Raw genomic sequence first — 16,203 nt, 5'->3', positions numbered from 1 at the left:
CCTGTGAGGATTCTGGGAATCCCTGTGAGGATTCTGGGAATCCCTGTGAGGATTCTGGGAATCCCTGGGATCTGATCCCTGAGGATTCTGGGGAATCCCTGTGAGGATTCTGGGAATCCCTGTGAGGATTCTGGAATCCCTGTGAGGATTCTGGGAATCCCTGTGAGGATTCTGGGAATCCCTGTGAGGATTCTGGAATCCCTGTGAGGATTCTGGAATCCCTGTGAGGATTCTGGGAATCCCTGTGAGGATTCTGGGAATCCCTGTGAGGATTCTGGGAATCCCTGTGAGGATTCTGGGAATCCCTGTGAGGATTCTGGGAATCCCTGTGAGGATTCTGGGAATCCCTGTGAGGATTCTGGGAATCCCTGTGAGGATTCTGGGAATCCCTGTTGAGGATTCTGGGGAATCCCTGTGAGGATTCTGGGAATCCCTGTGAGGATTCTGGGAATCCCTGTGAGGATTGGGAATCCCTTGGGATTCTGGGAATCCCTGTGAGGATTCTGGGAATCCCTGTGAGGATTCTGGGAATCCCTGTGAGGATTCTGGGAATCCCTGTGAGGATTCTGGGAATCCCTGTGAGGATTCTGGGAATCCCTGTGAGGATTTCTGGGAATCCCTGTGAGGATTCTGGGAATCCCTGTGAGGATTCTGGGAATCCCTGTGAGGATCTGGAATCCCTGTGAGGATTCTGGGAATCCCTGTGAGGATTCTGGGAATCCCTGTGAGGATTCTGGAATCCCTGTGAGGATTCTGGGAATCCCTGTGAGGATTCTGGGAATCCCTGTGAGGATTCTGGGAATCCCTGTGAGGATTCTGGGAATCCCTGTGAGGATTCTGGGAATCCCTGTGAGGATTCTGGAATCCCTGTGAGGATTCTGGGAATCCCGTGAGGATTCTGGGAATCCCTGTGAGGATTCTGGGAATCCCTGTGAGGATTCTGGGAATCCCTGTGAGGATTCTGGGAATCCCTGTGAGGATTCTGGGAATCCCTGTGAGGATTCTGGGAATCCCTGTGAGGATTCTGGGAATCCCTGTGAGGATTCTGGGAATCCCTGTGAGGATTCTGGGAATCCCTGTGAGGATTCTGGGAATCCCTGTGAGGATTCTGGGAATCCCTGTGAGGATTCTGGGAATCCCTGTGAGGATTCTGGGAATCCCTGTGAGGATTCTGGGAATCCCTGTGAGGATTCTGGGAATCCCTGTGAGGATTCTGGGAATCCCTGTGAGGATTCTGGGAATCCCTGTGAGGATTCTGGGAATCCCTGTGAGGATTCTGGGAATCCCTGTGAGGATTCTGGGAATCCCGTGAGGATTCTGGGAATCCCGTGAGGATTCTGGGAATCCCGTGAGGATTCTGGGAATCCCGTGAGGATTCTGGGAATCCCGTGAGGATTCTGGGAATCCCGTGAGGATTCTGGGAATCCCGTGAGGATTCTGGGAATCCCGTGAGGATTCTGGGAATCCCGTGAGGATTCTGGGAATCCCGTGAGGATTCTGGGAATCCCGTGAGGATTCTGGGAATCCCGTGAGGATTCTGGGAATCCCGTGAGGATTCTGGGAATCCCGTGAGGATTCTGGGAATCCCGTGAGGATTCTGGGAATCCCGTGAGGATTCTGGGAATCCCGTGAGGATTCTGGGAATCCCTGTGAGGATTCTGGGAATCCCTGTGAGGATTCTGGGAATCCCTGTGAGGATTCTGGGAATCCCTGTGAGGATTCTGGGAATCCCTGTGAGGATTCTGGGAATCCCTGTGAGGATTCTGGGAATCCCTGTGAGGATTCTGGGAATCCCTGTGAGGATTCTGGGAATCCCTGTGAGGATTCTGGGAATCCCTGTGAGGATTCTGGGAATCCCTGTGAGGATTCTGGGAATCCCTGTGAGGATTCTGGGAATCCCTGTGAGGATTCTGGGAATCCCTGTGAGGATTCTGGGAATCCCTGTGAGGATTCTGGGAATCCCTGTGAGGATTCTGGGAATCCCTGTGAGGATTCTGGGAATCCCTGTGAGGATTCTGGGAATCCCTGTGAGGATTCTGGGAATCCCTGTGAGGATTCTGGGAATCCCTGTGAGGATTCTGGGAATCCCTGTGAGGATTCTGGGAATCCCTGTGAGGATTCTGGGAATCCCGTGAAAATTCTGGGAATCCCGTGAGGATTCTGGGAATTCCGTGTAGATTCTGAAAATATAATGTGGATACTGGGAATCCAGTGTGGATTCTGGGATTGCAATGTGGATCATGGGTTTTCAGTGTGAATCCTGGAATAACAATGTGGATCCTGGTGTTCCACTCTGGTTCCAAGTGTTCCAGTGTGAATCTTAGGATTATAGTGTAGATTGTGTTGGTGCATTGTAGATCCCTGGTTTCTAACGTGAAGATTTGGATTCCACTATGTTTGTTATATTTTTATGTATATCCTGGGACTGTTGTTCAGATCATAGTGTGTCAGTGTGGATCTTGGTATTCCATTGTGTATATTGAAATTCCAGTTTGAATCTTGGGATTGTTACATGGTTCATGTAATTCTAATGTGAAACCTGAAATTTCAGTTGAGACCTTGGGGTTTCAGTATCTTGATACTCCAGTATGGATCTTGCGATTTTAGATTTTAGTGGATTAGAACATGGGTCCTTGTTTTCTAATTTGAATGCTGGGATTTCAGAGCCAATTTTTGGATTTCAGTGTAGATATTTGAGCCCCAGTGAGTATTTTGCATTTACAGTGTAGATATTTGGAATTTACTGAGGATCCTGTATTCCTGTATGGATTTCAGATGCGGATCCTAGGATTTCAGTGCGATATGGGGATACCAGTGGGGAGTTTGAGTTTCCAGTGTGGATCCTTCAATTCCAGTGTGGATCCTGGATTCCAGCATAGATTATGGATTTTCAATGCCGATTTAAGATTCTAGTGTAGATGCTTGTATTCCGGTAAGGATTCTGGCATTCCAGTGGGAATTGTTAGATGGTAACCCAAGGATATACTGTGGGAATACTGTTGGAGTTATGTTGAAAGACAGTGCAAATGTTGTAAAAATTCTACGGAAATAGTGAGCAAAAAGTTTTAAAATACATAGGGAATCTTACGCGAATGCTGGGATTCTTATGAAGGTCCTGTTGAAATCTTATCTTATAGTTATATTGCAAATAGTTAGTGTTCCTGAGAGAATCTCGTAGAAATACTTTGGGAATTTGGATTGGTCTTATTAGAAAGAGTCATGTGAGAATTCTCAGGAAACTTTTTGTAAAATCCGCAAGAATTCTTTGGGAATTGTGTAGAAATACTGCGGGAATTGTGAACCTTACGGGAATTCCGTGTGTTTTTTTTTCATGAGCATCCTGGAAAAAATCCAATTGGGATTCTGTGATATTCTTCGAGAATCCTGAGGGAATCCTGTGGGATGCCTTCAAAAATTCTGTAGAAACAATATGTCAATATCTTTGGAATCCTGCTAAATCCTTAGTGGTTTTTATTACGACAAATATTATCATATTCGTGGAAAGTTTCATAAGTGTGTACCCCGTAACCATTTGATACTAACGAGGCTGGCGTAAAATATACGAGGAGTATGCGAGTACTGCGGCTATATCACGGAGAAAAATATAAAGAAATTACAAACAAATTTTGGTTTGTTTTAACCAAAACTTAAGGTTGAATTTTGCACAAACATAAAATCAATTTGAATCAACTAATCGCGTTGTTTGAAAAAAAAAAAAAAACTAACATTCTGTGTTAAATATTTAACGCCGTCTTAGTTGAAATCAACAAACATTTGTTAGAAATAACTTATTTGTAGGTTGTTCGATTTTGACAGTTCTCAAAACAAACGAAGAAAATAGTTGAATCAAGCATTATTTCTAGTTTGAATCCACCAAAAATTAGTTTGGAACAAACAAGAGGTGCAGTTCGAAACAAACAACAAATTTATTGAAATAACATTCTAATTATATTCTCTTTTTTTTGTTTTAATCATTTTAAAGCAAAAATTATAAATTTCCAAACCGCAACTACATATTATATATTTGCTTTTGTTTATAAAAAGTACAATAATATATCAAACAAATTTAATCTCATTGACAAAATCGAAGTTCACTGGTATTCCGGGATTGCATCCGGCGACTTCGTCCATCTAATCAATAATGCCGCTAATGCTTGCCACTAAGCTCCACGCCAAATATTCCGCTACTAGTAGACATGTTATCAACAGTAATACTGTAATAGGAAAATTAATATATTTTACAAAACGTAAACGAAAACTAATGAAAGAAATACCTCTCAAAACTTGAAATCTCAGCATTTGTCGGCTCACGTAAATGTTATTCGAATAGTTCTGCAAACAAAATAATTTGTTTGAGCTTTATAAATTAAGATATGTATCATTATACACAAAGAATTAATTACCTGAATTATTGACAGAACATTCAGCATCTTATAATATTTAGACTCTGGTTCCATTATTTTATAAGTAAGTTTCATATTTTTACATGACAGTTTGTTTTCAGGCACAACACAAAATGAAAACATGGCTAACTCTCGACCCAGAGTTTAAACTCGCAAATAATCTAAAAATCTAGCTTTTTTAAAACTAATTCTTAGGTTGTTATTTCTACAAACAAAAAATCAATTTCGATGTGTGGTGTTGTTTGAATCAATCTTATTTTTTTATTTGATTTAAGAAATTCGTTAAGGTATCGTGCAAACTGAAACGTGCAAACTGAAATAAACAAAATTTTATTTGCTAACAACTAATATATTAGTTTGATACAACGTTGATCATTGTTGTTCAATCAGAAAAAATATAAGTTGGAAACAAATAATGTAGATAGTTTGTTTCAAACAAAATTTTGTTTTACAAACAACAAGTGTTAGTTTCCATACAACAAAAATATTAGTTTGAATTTCAATCATTTTTGTTGTTGTTTCAAACTAACTTGTTTTTTCTCCGTGATGTGTATGAATATATGTATGTTTGAATGTGCAAACTAGTATGTGTTGTGCACGTACGTGTATGTTCTTGTGTGTGCTTTGTAGAGTGAATGATTGTTAAATAAAGTGTCATTGCGTATCAATTGACTCCAAAACAAGCCTGATGTCATCCGGAAGATTCAATAGAAACATATAAACGAAAAATTGAGAAATTCTTGGTTACAGACTCATTATGCCAAACGACTATAATGCCAAACGACCAGTATGCTAAACGACCATTACGCCAAACGACTTTATGCCAAATAATCATTATGCCAAACGACTTTATACCAAACGGCTTTATGCCAAACGATTTTATGCCAAATGACCTACCACCGTCCTAGACAAAGTACATGCTAGTAGATGGAGTCGATTGCAACAGGGCTTGCCTAGAAAGCAGTGTTACGATAGACGGGGATACGTTCGAGGTGATCGATGAGCTCGTCTACCTTGGACCCTTGCCGACGGCTGATAATAACGTTAGCTGTGAAATATGAAGGCGCATCATCAGTGAAAGTTGGACCTACTATGGCCTCCGCAAGCTCTACGAGCTCGCTCAACTCTATGGTGAATAAAGCTTTAATGATACGATGGGCAGGTCATGTTGGAAGAATGTCGGATAGCAAAGGAAGGCTTGAGGCACGCGAGCTAGGTGAACGGATCAAGTGCGCAGCGATTTGACGAGCGTGAGGCAGAATCGAGGATGGAGAAACCAAGTTTTGAAATTGTTGGTTCAGTTTTACCTGTTTAGATGTTAACTAAATAAATGAATAGAGCTCGCATTGGCAGAAGTGTGACAATGGACGGATATAAGTTCAAGGTGTTGGCTCAATTTGTGTATCTCAGATCGTTTATAACTCGTTTGGAATTAGTTTGGAATTCGTGCTTATTACGAACTCCCCAAATACATCGCGGTCTAGTAAAGTCAATCGTACTAAGTGTACCATGTACCTACTGATAACACGGGAATGACACGTAGACAATGTTTGAATAGGACCTGCAAGTACAATTAGCTCTCGAACGACGTGTGCTGACGACGATCTTCGACGAACTTCGACGAGCTAGATGATTTGACTAAGTGGATGAGGATTTTGGAAGTGTAAGACGATCGAGAACATTGAGGCAAGCATCCATGTATCGAGTTTGCTGGTTCAATATGTGGCGCAGGCCATGTCTTGTCATCATTCGTCAAGCCTGAGTGATACTTGGAAAAAGTACACTTGATCACATTGAGTAAAAGAAAATAGTACACCATTTTGTATGGCAAAAAAGAGTATATGTACACTTAAAAAAACGTATGGTAACCCTATTCCCGCGCAAGTACTTTGGGAAAATGTAGGGAAAGGTGCAACAAAGGAATGAAAATGATTCACTGCTCAGATTACTCATCTCTTCCACAGCTTTGGTTTTCCTTCACGACGACGACGACGACGACACCATCATCGGTATGCCCCCTGAATAACAACCGAGAACTTTCATCTTCTTTTCACAAGCTCCGAGGCAAATCCCAGCATCTACCGTCATCATCATCACTATCATCGGAGTTGTCTTGACGTTTTCGCTTTTGCCGTTAAGGCACCTTCTCCCACTTTCGGATCCTGATCTCCGACAAGGCTCTAATTTGAGCCGACAAAATTTTTATTTCCCTCACAGCTTATCCAAGTAGAACCGAGCCAACGACGACGACGAGCACCACCGCAAGAGCGTGAATTCACGGAATGAAGAAGACAAAGGAATTTTACGGGTGGGAAGCCCTCAATCCAGTTTCCACTTAATCAACGCCTCTGTACGACCTCGTTTTGCTGTCCTGGGCGGTGTTTCGCTACAATGGCTACCGTGTTCGGAAGGAGCGATTACAGCGGAAATGGATGCCCGTGGAATGGTTTTGTTTGAGGAGGGGATGGGAGAGAGGGGGTTCTGATTTCCTTTTGTGTGTTGTTGGCTTATGAGGTCGTAATGGAGGAGCGATGATGGTTTGATCTAGGTTGGGTTCTAACAAATAAAACGAAATATTCCATAATCTCCTCTACTCTAACATTTTTATGGCTCTAATAACTACTTAGAATAATTTCAAGAGAAGAATTAAAGGCGAAATAGAAAAAGAGATGCTAAAGCAAGCCATGGCATCTAAAAACTAAGGTAATTCAGGCAGTGGAAAACCATGCGTCTCCATGCTAAATTTTTAAAATTTAACGCTCACTTGTAATGTACAGACAGATACAGATGATGTTTTGAACGTTTGGGAATCTCTGTAGGGTAGAAGCACCGGTTTAGGCCATACGCCAGTTGTAGCCATAGTGGATTATACACCGATTTACATAGCCAATCAACAGAAAACTTTTGTGTCCAGTAGATCACATTCACATGATAGAGCTACATTCATTTACTCGGCCAAATTGATTCAAAACATAAGAAAAACAATTCATTTCCTTATAATATTTACCCCCATACACCTAATTTGGCCAGGGTGCTCCTAATTTGGCCACTCTCATAGGAAATTAATGTGATTGGCCAATTTAGGAACCGAAGCTCTGGCTGAAACTGGTTCGAGTGTCCTATATTGACCAACGAGATTTTCAAAGCGATAAGTGGTTTAAGCTCATTTCTGATATGTTACATACATAATATGAATTGAAAGCTTGCATTTGACATATTTGTAGTTTAAATAGGGATCCTCATATAAGTTTTATTGATATTTTCTCTTAGGCTGTCCAAAACCAGTGCTTTTACCCTGCTTAACAAAAAAGGAAAAACAAAATCACAATGAAAATATTTTGCATCCCCCAGCAATGGTCGGCGACAATAAACTGAAAAGAAACTAGATCCCAGTGACAGTACAAAGTGTGAAAAAATGCCATTGAGCACTCAAAGCGGAGAAGAAAAATCCAACTCCGGAAAATGAATAGAGCTTCTGCTTTTGTCGCCCTCGCGGTTGCCTGCAGACGATGACTACGACATCGAAAGGACGAGACGATGAGCTCACCACCACCCTCTGGCAGGGACATTTCTGTAGGGCGAAAAAGGTGGAAAGATCAGACTCATTTCGCAGTTCCACCACGTTGTGCACGTTTTTATGCTTGTTAAAACGGCCTAATCCTGGCGTCCGGAACGTGCGGATGGCATGAGCTGCGGGGTTTTGCCTGTCCCTTACTCCGGTCGACATTCTGTTGCTTCGAATTCCCTTGGTGAAATTGGTTTGAGGGAGGTTGGAGGGAGGAGACTGAGGCGAACTCGATGTGGCAAATGAAAAAAAATTAAAGGCGAACAATTTTTCGTTGGGTGGAGCATAATTGAATGTAAATTGGATTCATTATGATGAGCAGTATGAATTATTGTTTCGAAACCTCTGGATTTATTTGATCAATGGAGGGCGCAAATGGAATTCCAGCGAAATTCAGTTTGAATTAAGCGAAATGTCTTAAATTAATATGAAATAAACTTCTAACAGTACTTGCTTGACAAAGTGTAGAGAACTGCAAAATTGATAGAATATGTTTGTTTGAGTCTGCTTGGGTATGAACCTTATTCATAAACACGAAGGCCTTCACTCAAAGAAATTTTCGGATAAATGTTAACAACCGTTGATTGCGTCAAATAGTGTACTGGTTATGTGTGTAGATTTGAAGTCCTTAGTTCAAAGGCGTACTTGGATAACCTTAGATAAGCATGATGATACTAAAGCGAATTTAGTAAACGAAACTAAAGACAGCCTTACAATTGAGGTCTCAAACCGAATTTGAATACTTTCCTAGCTGCTCAGAATAGTTCCAAGTTGCCAAATTGACGCAAAACATTCTAATTAAATTACTCACTTCGTTGCACTGTCATCCTGTCGATGTTAAACAACCGCAACCAAACACACCCAAGTCTCAATTTCTCGGTTCTCACTCTCTTTAATCTGATTCAATGTCTAATTGGATTATTATTGCTTAATATACACATATACACCATCTTCAACTCCACCACCCACCCCGGCTGCGATGAATATCTAAACTTAGCACCGAAGGAAACTCGAACAGGACGAAGACGTTTCACTTCCGTTTCTCCAGGCAAACACAGCAAGTTTGCACGTACCCGCGTACCCATATCAAGCAACCGCACCGACACACGCCATCATGGACCCTTACCGGGGTGAACTTGTTCTGTCTTCGTCATTCTCGATAAACAACAACACTAGTCGGCAGAATTTTACGACCCAACTAGGAATCGTGTACCTTATTCCACTAGTGTAACGCGTTCCAATTCCTGCCTTGATCTAACTGCTCCATTAGGGTGCCCATTCCTCTGCTCCGACGCGTTCGAAGCCGCAGCTACACTTCTACACGAGTTGATAATAATTCCAACTTCGAAATCCTACCCACCCTTCTCGGCATGGAGAAAATCAACTGCTATCACCATCGTCATCGGTATCATCGTCGTCATTGAGTACAAGGATCACTCCTCCTTAACATAAACTTGGTGAGGATTTGTCGTCGGTTGGTGGGGTTGTATTTGATGTCTTGAAGACGTTGTCATCCCAACTCTGGGATGATGGACGAGGGGAATCGTACACTCGTTCCAATAAAGGCAAACCATGTCGTAATACAGCAGTGAGATTAACTGTGCAAATTTGGAAATGGCCGAAGAATTGAAGGTATTGGGAGACTAATAAAATAATTATAGGAACCGAATGTTTTTTTTTTAATTTTTAGATTTCTTTAAAGTTAAACTTTCTATTTTTTTTTATTTAAAACTCCATTTTTTATTTTCTGTTTTCTATTTTTTCCTTTTTTAGTACAAATTTCTTGTAAATATAATACATCCAATCTACATTTTCCATTTTCTAATTGTTTAACTTTCCACTCCGATCTGAAGCTAAAACTGAAGTGTCTATGAACTGTTTTTGAACTGTCTCTAAACTGTCTTCAAACTATTCTGAACTGTCTCTGAACTGTCTCTCAACTGTCTCTGAACTGTTTCTGAACTATCTTTGAACTGTCTTTGAACATTCTCTGATTTGTCTATGAACTGTCTCAGAACTATCTCTGAACTGCTTCTGAACTATTTCTGAACTATCTCTGAACTATCTTAGAACTGTATCTTAACCGTCTTTAAACTGTCTCTGAACTGTTTTTGAACTATCTCTGAACTGTCTCTAAACTGTCTCTGAACCATCTCTGATCTGCCTCTGAACTGTCTTTGAGCTGCCTTTGAATTGTCTCTTAACTGTCCTTAAGCAGTCTTTAAACTGTCTCTGAACTGTCTCTGAGCTGTCTTTGAACTGTCTTTTAACTGTCTCTGTCTGAACTATCTCTGAACTGTCTCTAAACTGTCTCTGAACTGTCGTTAAACTGTCTCTGAACTGTTTCTGAACTATCTCTGATCTGTCTCTGAGCTATCTCTGAACTGTTTCTGAACTGTATCTGAACAGTCTCTGCACTGTATCTGAACTGTCTCTGAATTGTCTCTGAACTGTATCTGAACTCTCTCTAAACTGTCTCTGAATTGTTTCTGAACTCTCTCTAAACTGTCTCTGAACTGTCGTTGAACTGTCTCTGAACTGTTTTTGAACTATCTCTGAACTGTCTCTGAACTGTCGTTGAACCATCACTGATCTGCCTTTGAAATGTCTCTGGACTGTCTCTGAACTGCCTCTGAACTGTCTCTGAACTGTCTCTGCACTGTCTCTGAACTGTCTCTGAATTGTCTCTGAAATGTTCCTGAACTCACTCTAAACTGTCTCTGAATTGTTTCAGAACTGTCTCTGAACTATGTTAGAACAGTCTCGGAACAGTTTTTGAACTGTCTCTGAACAGTCTCTGAGCTGTCTCTTAGCTGTCTTTGAGCTGTCCCTAAACGTCTCTGAACTGTTTCTGATCTATCTTTGAACTGTTTCTGAACTGTCTCTGAACTATCTTTGAACTGTCACGGAACTGTCATATAAGTGTCTCTGTGTTGTCTTTGAGCTGTCTCTGAGCTATCTCTGAGCTATCTCTGAGCTGTTTCTTAGCTGTCTTTGAGATGTCTCTAAACTGTTTCTGAACTGTTTCTGATCTATCTTTAAACTGTCTCTAAACTGTCTCTGAACTGACTCTGAACTGTCTCTGGGCTGTCTCTAAACTGTCTCTGAACTGTCGTTAAACTGTCTCTGAACTGTTTCTGAACTATCTCTGATCTGTCTCTGAACTGTCGTTGAACCATCTCTGATCTGCCTCTGAACTATCTCTGAACTGTTTCTAAACTATATCTGAACAGTCTCTGCACTGTATCTGAACTGTCTCTGAATTGTCTCTGAACTGTATCTGAACTCTCTCTAAACTGTCTCTGAATTGTTTCTGAACTCTCTCTAAACTGTCTCTGAACTGTCGTTGAACTGTCTCTGAACTGTTTCTGAACTGTCGTTGAACCATCACTGATCTGCCTTTGAAATGTCTCTGGACTGTCTCTGAACTGCCTCTGAACTGTCTCTGAACTGTCTCTAAACTGTCTCTGAACTGTCTCTGAACTGTCTCTGAACTGTCTCTGAATTGTTTCAGAACTGTCTCTGAACTATGTTAGAACAGTCTCGGAACAGTTTTTGAACTGTCTCTGAACAGTCTCTGAGCTGTCTCTCAGCTGTCTTTGAGCTGTCCCTAAACGTCTCTGAACTGTTTCTGATCTATCTTTGAACTGTCTCTGAACTATCTTTGAACTGTCACGGAACTGTCATATAAGTGTCTCTGTGTTGTCTTTGAGCTGTCTCTGAGCTATCTCTGAGCTATCTCTGAGCTGTTTCTTAGCTGTCTTTGAGATGTCTCTAAACTGTTTCTGAACTGTTTCTGATCTATCTTTAAACTGTCTCTAAACTGTCTCTGAACTGACTCTGAACTGTCTCTGGGCTGTCTTTGAACTATCTCTGAACTGTCTCTGAACTGTATCTGAACTGTCACTGAACTGTCTCTGAACTATTTCTGAACTATGTCTGAACTGTCTCTGAGCTTTCTTTGAATTGTCTCTAAACTATCTCTGAACTGTCTCTGAACTGTCATTCGATCATCTCTGAACTGCCTCTGAATTGTCTCTGAACTGTTTCTGAACTCTCCCTCAACTGTCCCTGAATTGTTTCTGAACTATCTCTGAAGTGTCTTAGAACTGTCTCCGAACAGTTTCTGAACTGTCTGTGAACAGTCTCTGAGCTGTCTCTGAGTTGTCTTTAAACTGTCTCTTAGCTGTTTTTAAGCTGTCTCTAAACTGTCTCTGAACTGTTTCTGATCTATCTTTGAACTGTCTCTGAACTGTTTCTGAACTATCTTTGAACTGTCACTGAACTGTCTTATAACTGTCTCTGTGCTGTCTTTGAGCTGTCTCTGAGCAGTATCTTAGCTGGCTTTGAGATGTCTCTAAACTGTTTCTGAACTGTTTCTGATCTATCTTTAAACTGTCTCTAAACTGTCTCTGAACTGACGTTGAGCTGTCTCTGAACTGTTTCTCAACAATGTCTGAACCATTTCTGATCTGCCTCTGAACTGTCTCTGAACTGTCTTTCAGCTATCTCTGAGCTATCTTTGAATTATCTCGGAACTGTCTATGAATTGTCTTTGAACTGTCTCTGAACTGTTTCTGAACTATCGCTGAACTGTCTCTGAACTGTCATTGAATCACCTCTGGACTGTCTCTGCACTGTCTCTGAACAGCCTCTGAACAATCTAAAACTATCTTTGAACTGTCACTGAACTGTCTAATAACTGTCTCTGAACCGTCTCAAAACTGCCTCTGATCTCTCTCTCTGAACTATTTCTAAACTGTTCCTGATCTATTTCTGAATTGTTTTTAAACTGTCGCTGAAGCGTCTCCGAGCTGTCTATGAACGGTCTCTGAACTGACTCTGAGCTGTCTTTGAACTGTTTCTGATTTATTCCTGAACTGTTCTAGAACTGTCTCTGAACTATTCCAGAGCTGTCTCTGAACTGTCTCTGAAATATATTTGAACTGCCTTGGAACTGTCTCTGAACTATCTCTGAACTGTCTCTGAACTGTCTTTGAACTGTCTCTGAACAATTTCTGATCTATCTCTGAACTGTCATTGAATCATCTCTGAACTGTCTCTGAACTGACTCTGAACAATCTATAACTATCTTTGAACTGTCTTATAACTGTCTCTGAACCGTCTCAAAACTGTCTCTGATCTCTCTCTGAACTAATTCTAAACTGTCTCTGATCTATTTATGATTTTTTTTAAACTGTCGCTGAAGCGTCTCTGAGCTGTCTATGAACGGTCTCTGAACTGACTCTGAGCTGTCTTTGAACTGTTTCTGATTTATTCCTGAACTGTTCTAGAACTGTCTCTGAACTATTCCAGAACTGTCTCTGAACTGTCTTCTGATTCTTCTGATTCATCTGATTCTTTTGATTCTTCTGATTCTTCTGATTCTTCTGATTCTTCTGATTCTTCTGATTCTTCTGATTCTTCTGATTCTTCTGATTCTTCTGATTCTTCTTATTCTTCTGATTCTACTGATTCTTCTGATTCTACTGATTCTTCTGATTCTTCCAAATCCTCTGATTCATCTTATTGTTCTAATTAGTCTGATTCTTCTGATTCCGCTGATTTTTTGAGTTTCTGTGTCTCTGATTTACTTAGGTTCTCGTGTCGAAACGTCGGGCTATTTGCCGTTGTAAAAATTAAGACTGCGTAGCCGAAAAACATAATTGCTTAGGTTCAAAGTTTCTGAGTTTCTGAGTTTCTTAGTTTCTGAGTTTCTGACCTTCTGAGTTTCTGAGTTTCTGAGTTTCTGAGTTTCTGTATTTCTGAGTTTCTGAGTTTCTGAGTTTCTGAGTTTCTGAGTTTCTGAGTTTCTGAGTTTCTGAGTTTCTGAGTTTCTGAGTTTCTGAGTTTCTGAGTTTCTGAGTTCCTGAGTTTCTGAGTTCCTGAGTTTCTGAGTTCCTGAGTTTCTGAATTCATGAGTTCCTAAGTTCCTGAGTTTCTGAGTTTCTGAGTATCTGAGTTTCTCAGTATCTGAGCTGCTGAGTTTCTGAGTTTCCGAGTTTCTGAGTATCTGAGTTTCTGAGTATCTGAGCTGCTGAGTTTCTTAGTTCCTAAATTTCTAAGTTTCTGAGTTTTTAAGTTTCTGAGTTTCTAAGTTTTTGAGTTTCGGAGTTGTGGAGTTTCTGAGTTTCTGAGTGTCTGAGTTTCTAAGTTTAAGTAATTTCAAAGTTTCTGAATTTCTATGTTTCTAAGTTTCTGAGTTTCTTTTTTCTAATTTCTCTAATTGTTTTCTGTGGCAAATATCCAACTCTATATCCATTAGTTACCCTTCCCCCACAATCAAATCTACTGACTTGTTTCACGAGCAGAAAACACCCGGCAAAGGACGACAAACGGTTCACTTGGCTGCCAAGCACGCTAACCGCTTCTCAAAACTTGACAGCTCCCTAACTCGTGAAAGCCATCCCCTAAACCCACAACGTCGCTCACCAGTCAACGAACAGCGCCAGAAACGAACCTCAAACACCCCTTTCCCAACAACTACCTCGTCCAATCGGCGAAAGTAGGTACTATAGGTACCCGATCCAACTCCTGTGGAAATCGGTTACGCTACACACAAACACTAATTTTCCTCACCCTCCCCCCCCTTCCAGCGTTTCCCGTGGTCGTTAACCGACCCCAACCCAAACCGTGTCAATTTCCACTGGCTGGCACCGGAGAAATCCCTGCTTGGCGTTTTCCGGCGAATTCATAGCACATCGGTCGTAGTTGTCGGGTCGGTCGGAACGAGCGCAATTAAGCAAATACATTCCGCACCGACCTCAATCACACATACACCTTCCCTTTCGAAGGAATTCCAAGGCGGGTTCCAGAGCAAGACGACTTCGGGTTCGGAGCGAAGGCGAGGAGGTTCTCATTCCACATCATGAGTCTCGTTCGCTTCTCGGTTCGAACGATTTGAGTGAGAGCGTGAAAGAGAGAATACCAAACTGCCGGAGTGTCGGAGTGGGCAAGGAAGCAACTCAAACGAGTTCATGATTTTCCTACTTTTCATGCTTTCACAGCTATTACTGTTATTTTAATTTAATAACCCTCGCCCTCACCTCGGTTGCACTTTGTCTTTGGTCCGTCGGCAGGGTGGTAGCTCAATTTCCAACGATGCTCGAATACATGGGGCTAGGTAGGAAACGGAAGTTTCCCATTTAGGGTTCCAATCTGTTCAATTGAGTTGAAGTGCTACATGCTAGGCTGCATCGGACCGAATTCAGTTGGGAACCACTGCAGAGTAAGCGCTTCACTTCACATGGGCGTATTCAGGATTTCTATCAGGGGGGAAAGGGCGAGCGACCTTTAAAGTTCTTTCAAGAGTTTCACCCAAAACGAGCCTAAGATACAACAGCTGCAACTTTTGAATGGAACGTTAATCTATGAAGGATCTTCTGGAAAATTCCAGATTGGATCGAGTCTTACTTTTTAGGTTTTTTCTACATGAATTCTTTATGGCATACGGTGAGCGGGGGTTGGCTCTGCCCCCTTGCTTCGACCATGCATGCTTACAAAGGATGCTCGGGAATGTTCCTACCATCCCGGCGTTACACAGCTCGAGTCGGTTTTAACAGAGTGAATGTGCTAGGAATGGGAGCAATTTGAGCGCTGTTCCCTGTCGACGTGGTTCGTGTTGAACCTGACCGTGGCAGTGTTGCCAACTTTGCCACGATAGGGGTAATTTCCGGTGCGGATGGGTGTTAATCGGAAGGCGCTGGGTTTGGGAGCATGGTTTCTCTCGTCGTCGTCGTCGTCGTCGTCGTCGTCACGCTAAATCTGATAAGAGAGTAAAGGCGAAGAAAAGGGTCTCCCTGGTTCCGCACACACACACACACCTTACCGCAGCTTGTAGTCGGTTCGGGCCAGAAGTGAGTAGAGAGTTTGTCTTTTCGTGCTGTGACATTTATTTAATTTTATGTGATTATCTTATTTACAGCGAGGAAAACGGAAGTGAGGGGAACGGGAAGAAAATGTGAGGAAACTCGATGATGTTTTGGCATGCTCAAGAAATGGCGAGAAGTAAAGTTGTTTGCCGTAAATGGCGAGGAACGATATTCATTAGGAAACTGCTTGCAGGATCCGACTCGATCGGACTGAATTACATGATTAATGGAAATTGCGACGGTGAGGCCGGTTTTGGTTTCTAATTGACTTACCTGTTTGTGCATTTCCACGTTCAGGCCGTACGACATTTCGTAATACTGAAATGAGAAAGGGTGTGAAATCAGATTTTAGTACATGTTAAGA

At 41.6% G+C, this 16,203-nt stretch overlaps 1 protein-coding gene across 13 annotated transcripts in view; it reads right to left on the bottom strand.

Moving 5' to 3' along the window:
* The window catches only part of LOC5573338 (protein groucho), a 664,800-nt gene that overhangs the window by 175,709 nt on the left and 472,888 nt on the right, over positions 1-16,203 (bottom strand). For all 13 annotated transcript variants that reach the window (XM_021849485.1, XM_021849489.1, XM_021849496.1 and 10 more), the window contains exon 5: positions 16,113-16,157. In XM_021849485.1, coding sequence (XP_021705177.1) covers positions 16,113-16,157 — 45 coding nt within the window. The remainder of the gene's footprint in view (positions 1-16,112; positions 16,158-16,203) is intronic.

Source organism: Aedes aegypti, chromosome 3, assembly GCF_002204515.2.
Source record: "Aedes aegypti strain LVP_AGWG chromosome 3, AaegL5.0 Primary Assembly, whole genome shotgun sequence".
NCBI classification, from domain to species: domain Eukaryota; kingdom Metazoa; phylum Arthropoda; class Insecta; order Diptera; family Culicidae; genus Aedes; species Aedes aegypti.
The sequence above is the reverse complement of the archived record's forward strand: the minus strand, read 5'-3'. Positions and strand labels throughout refer to the sequence as shown.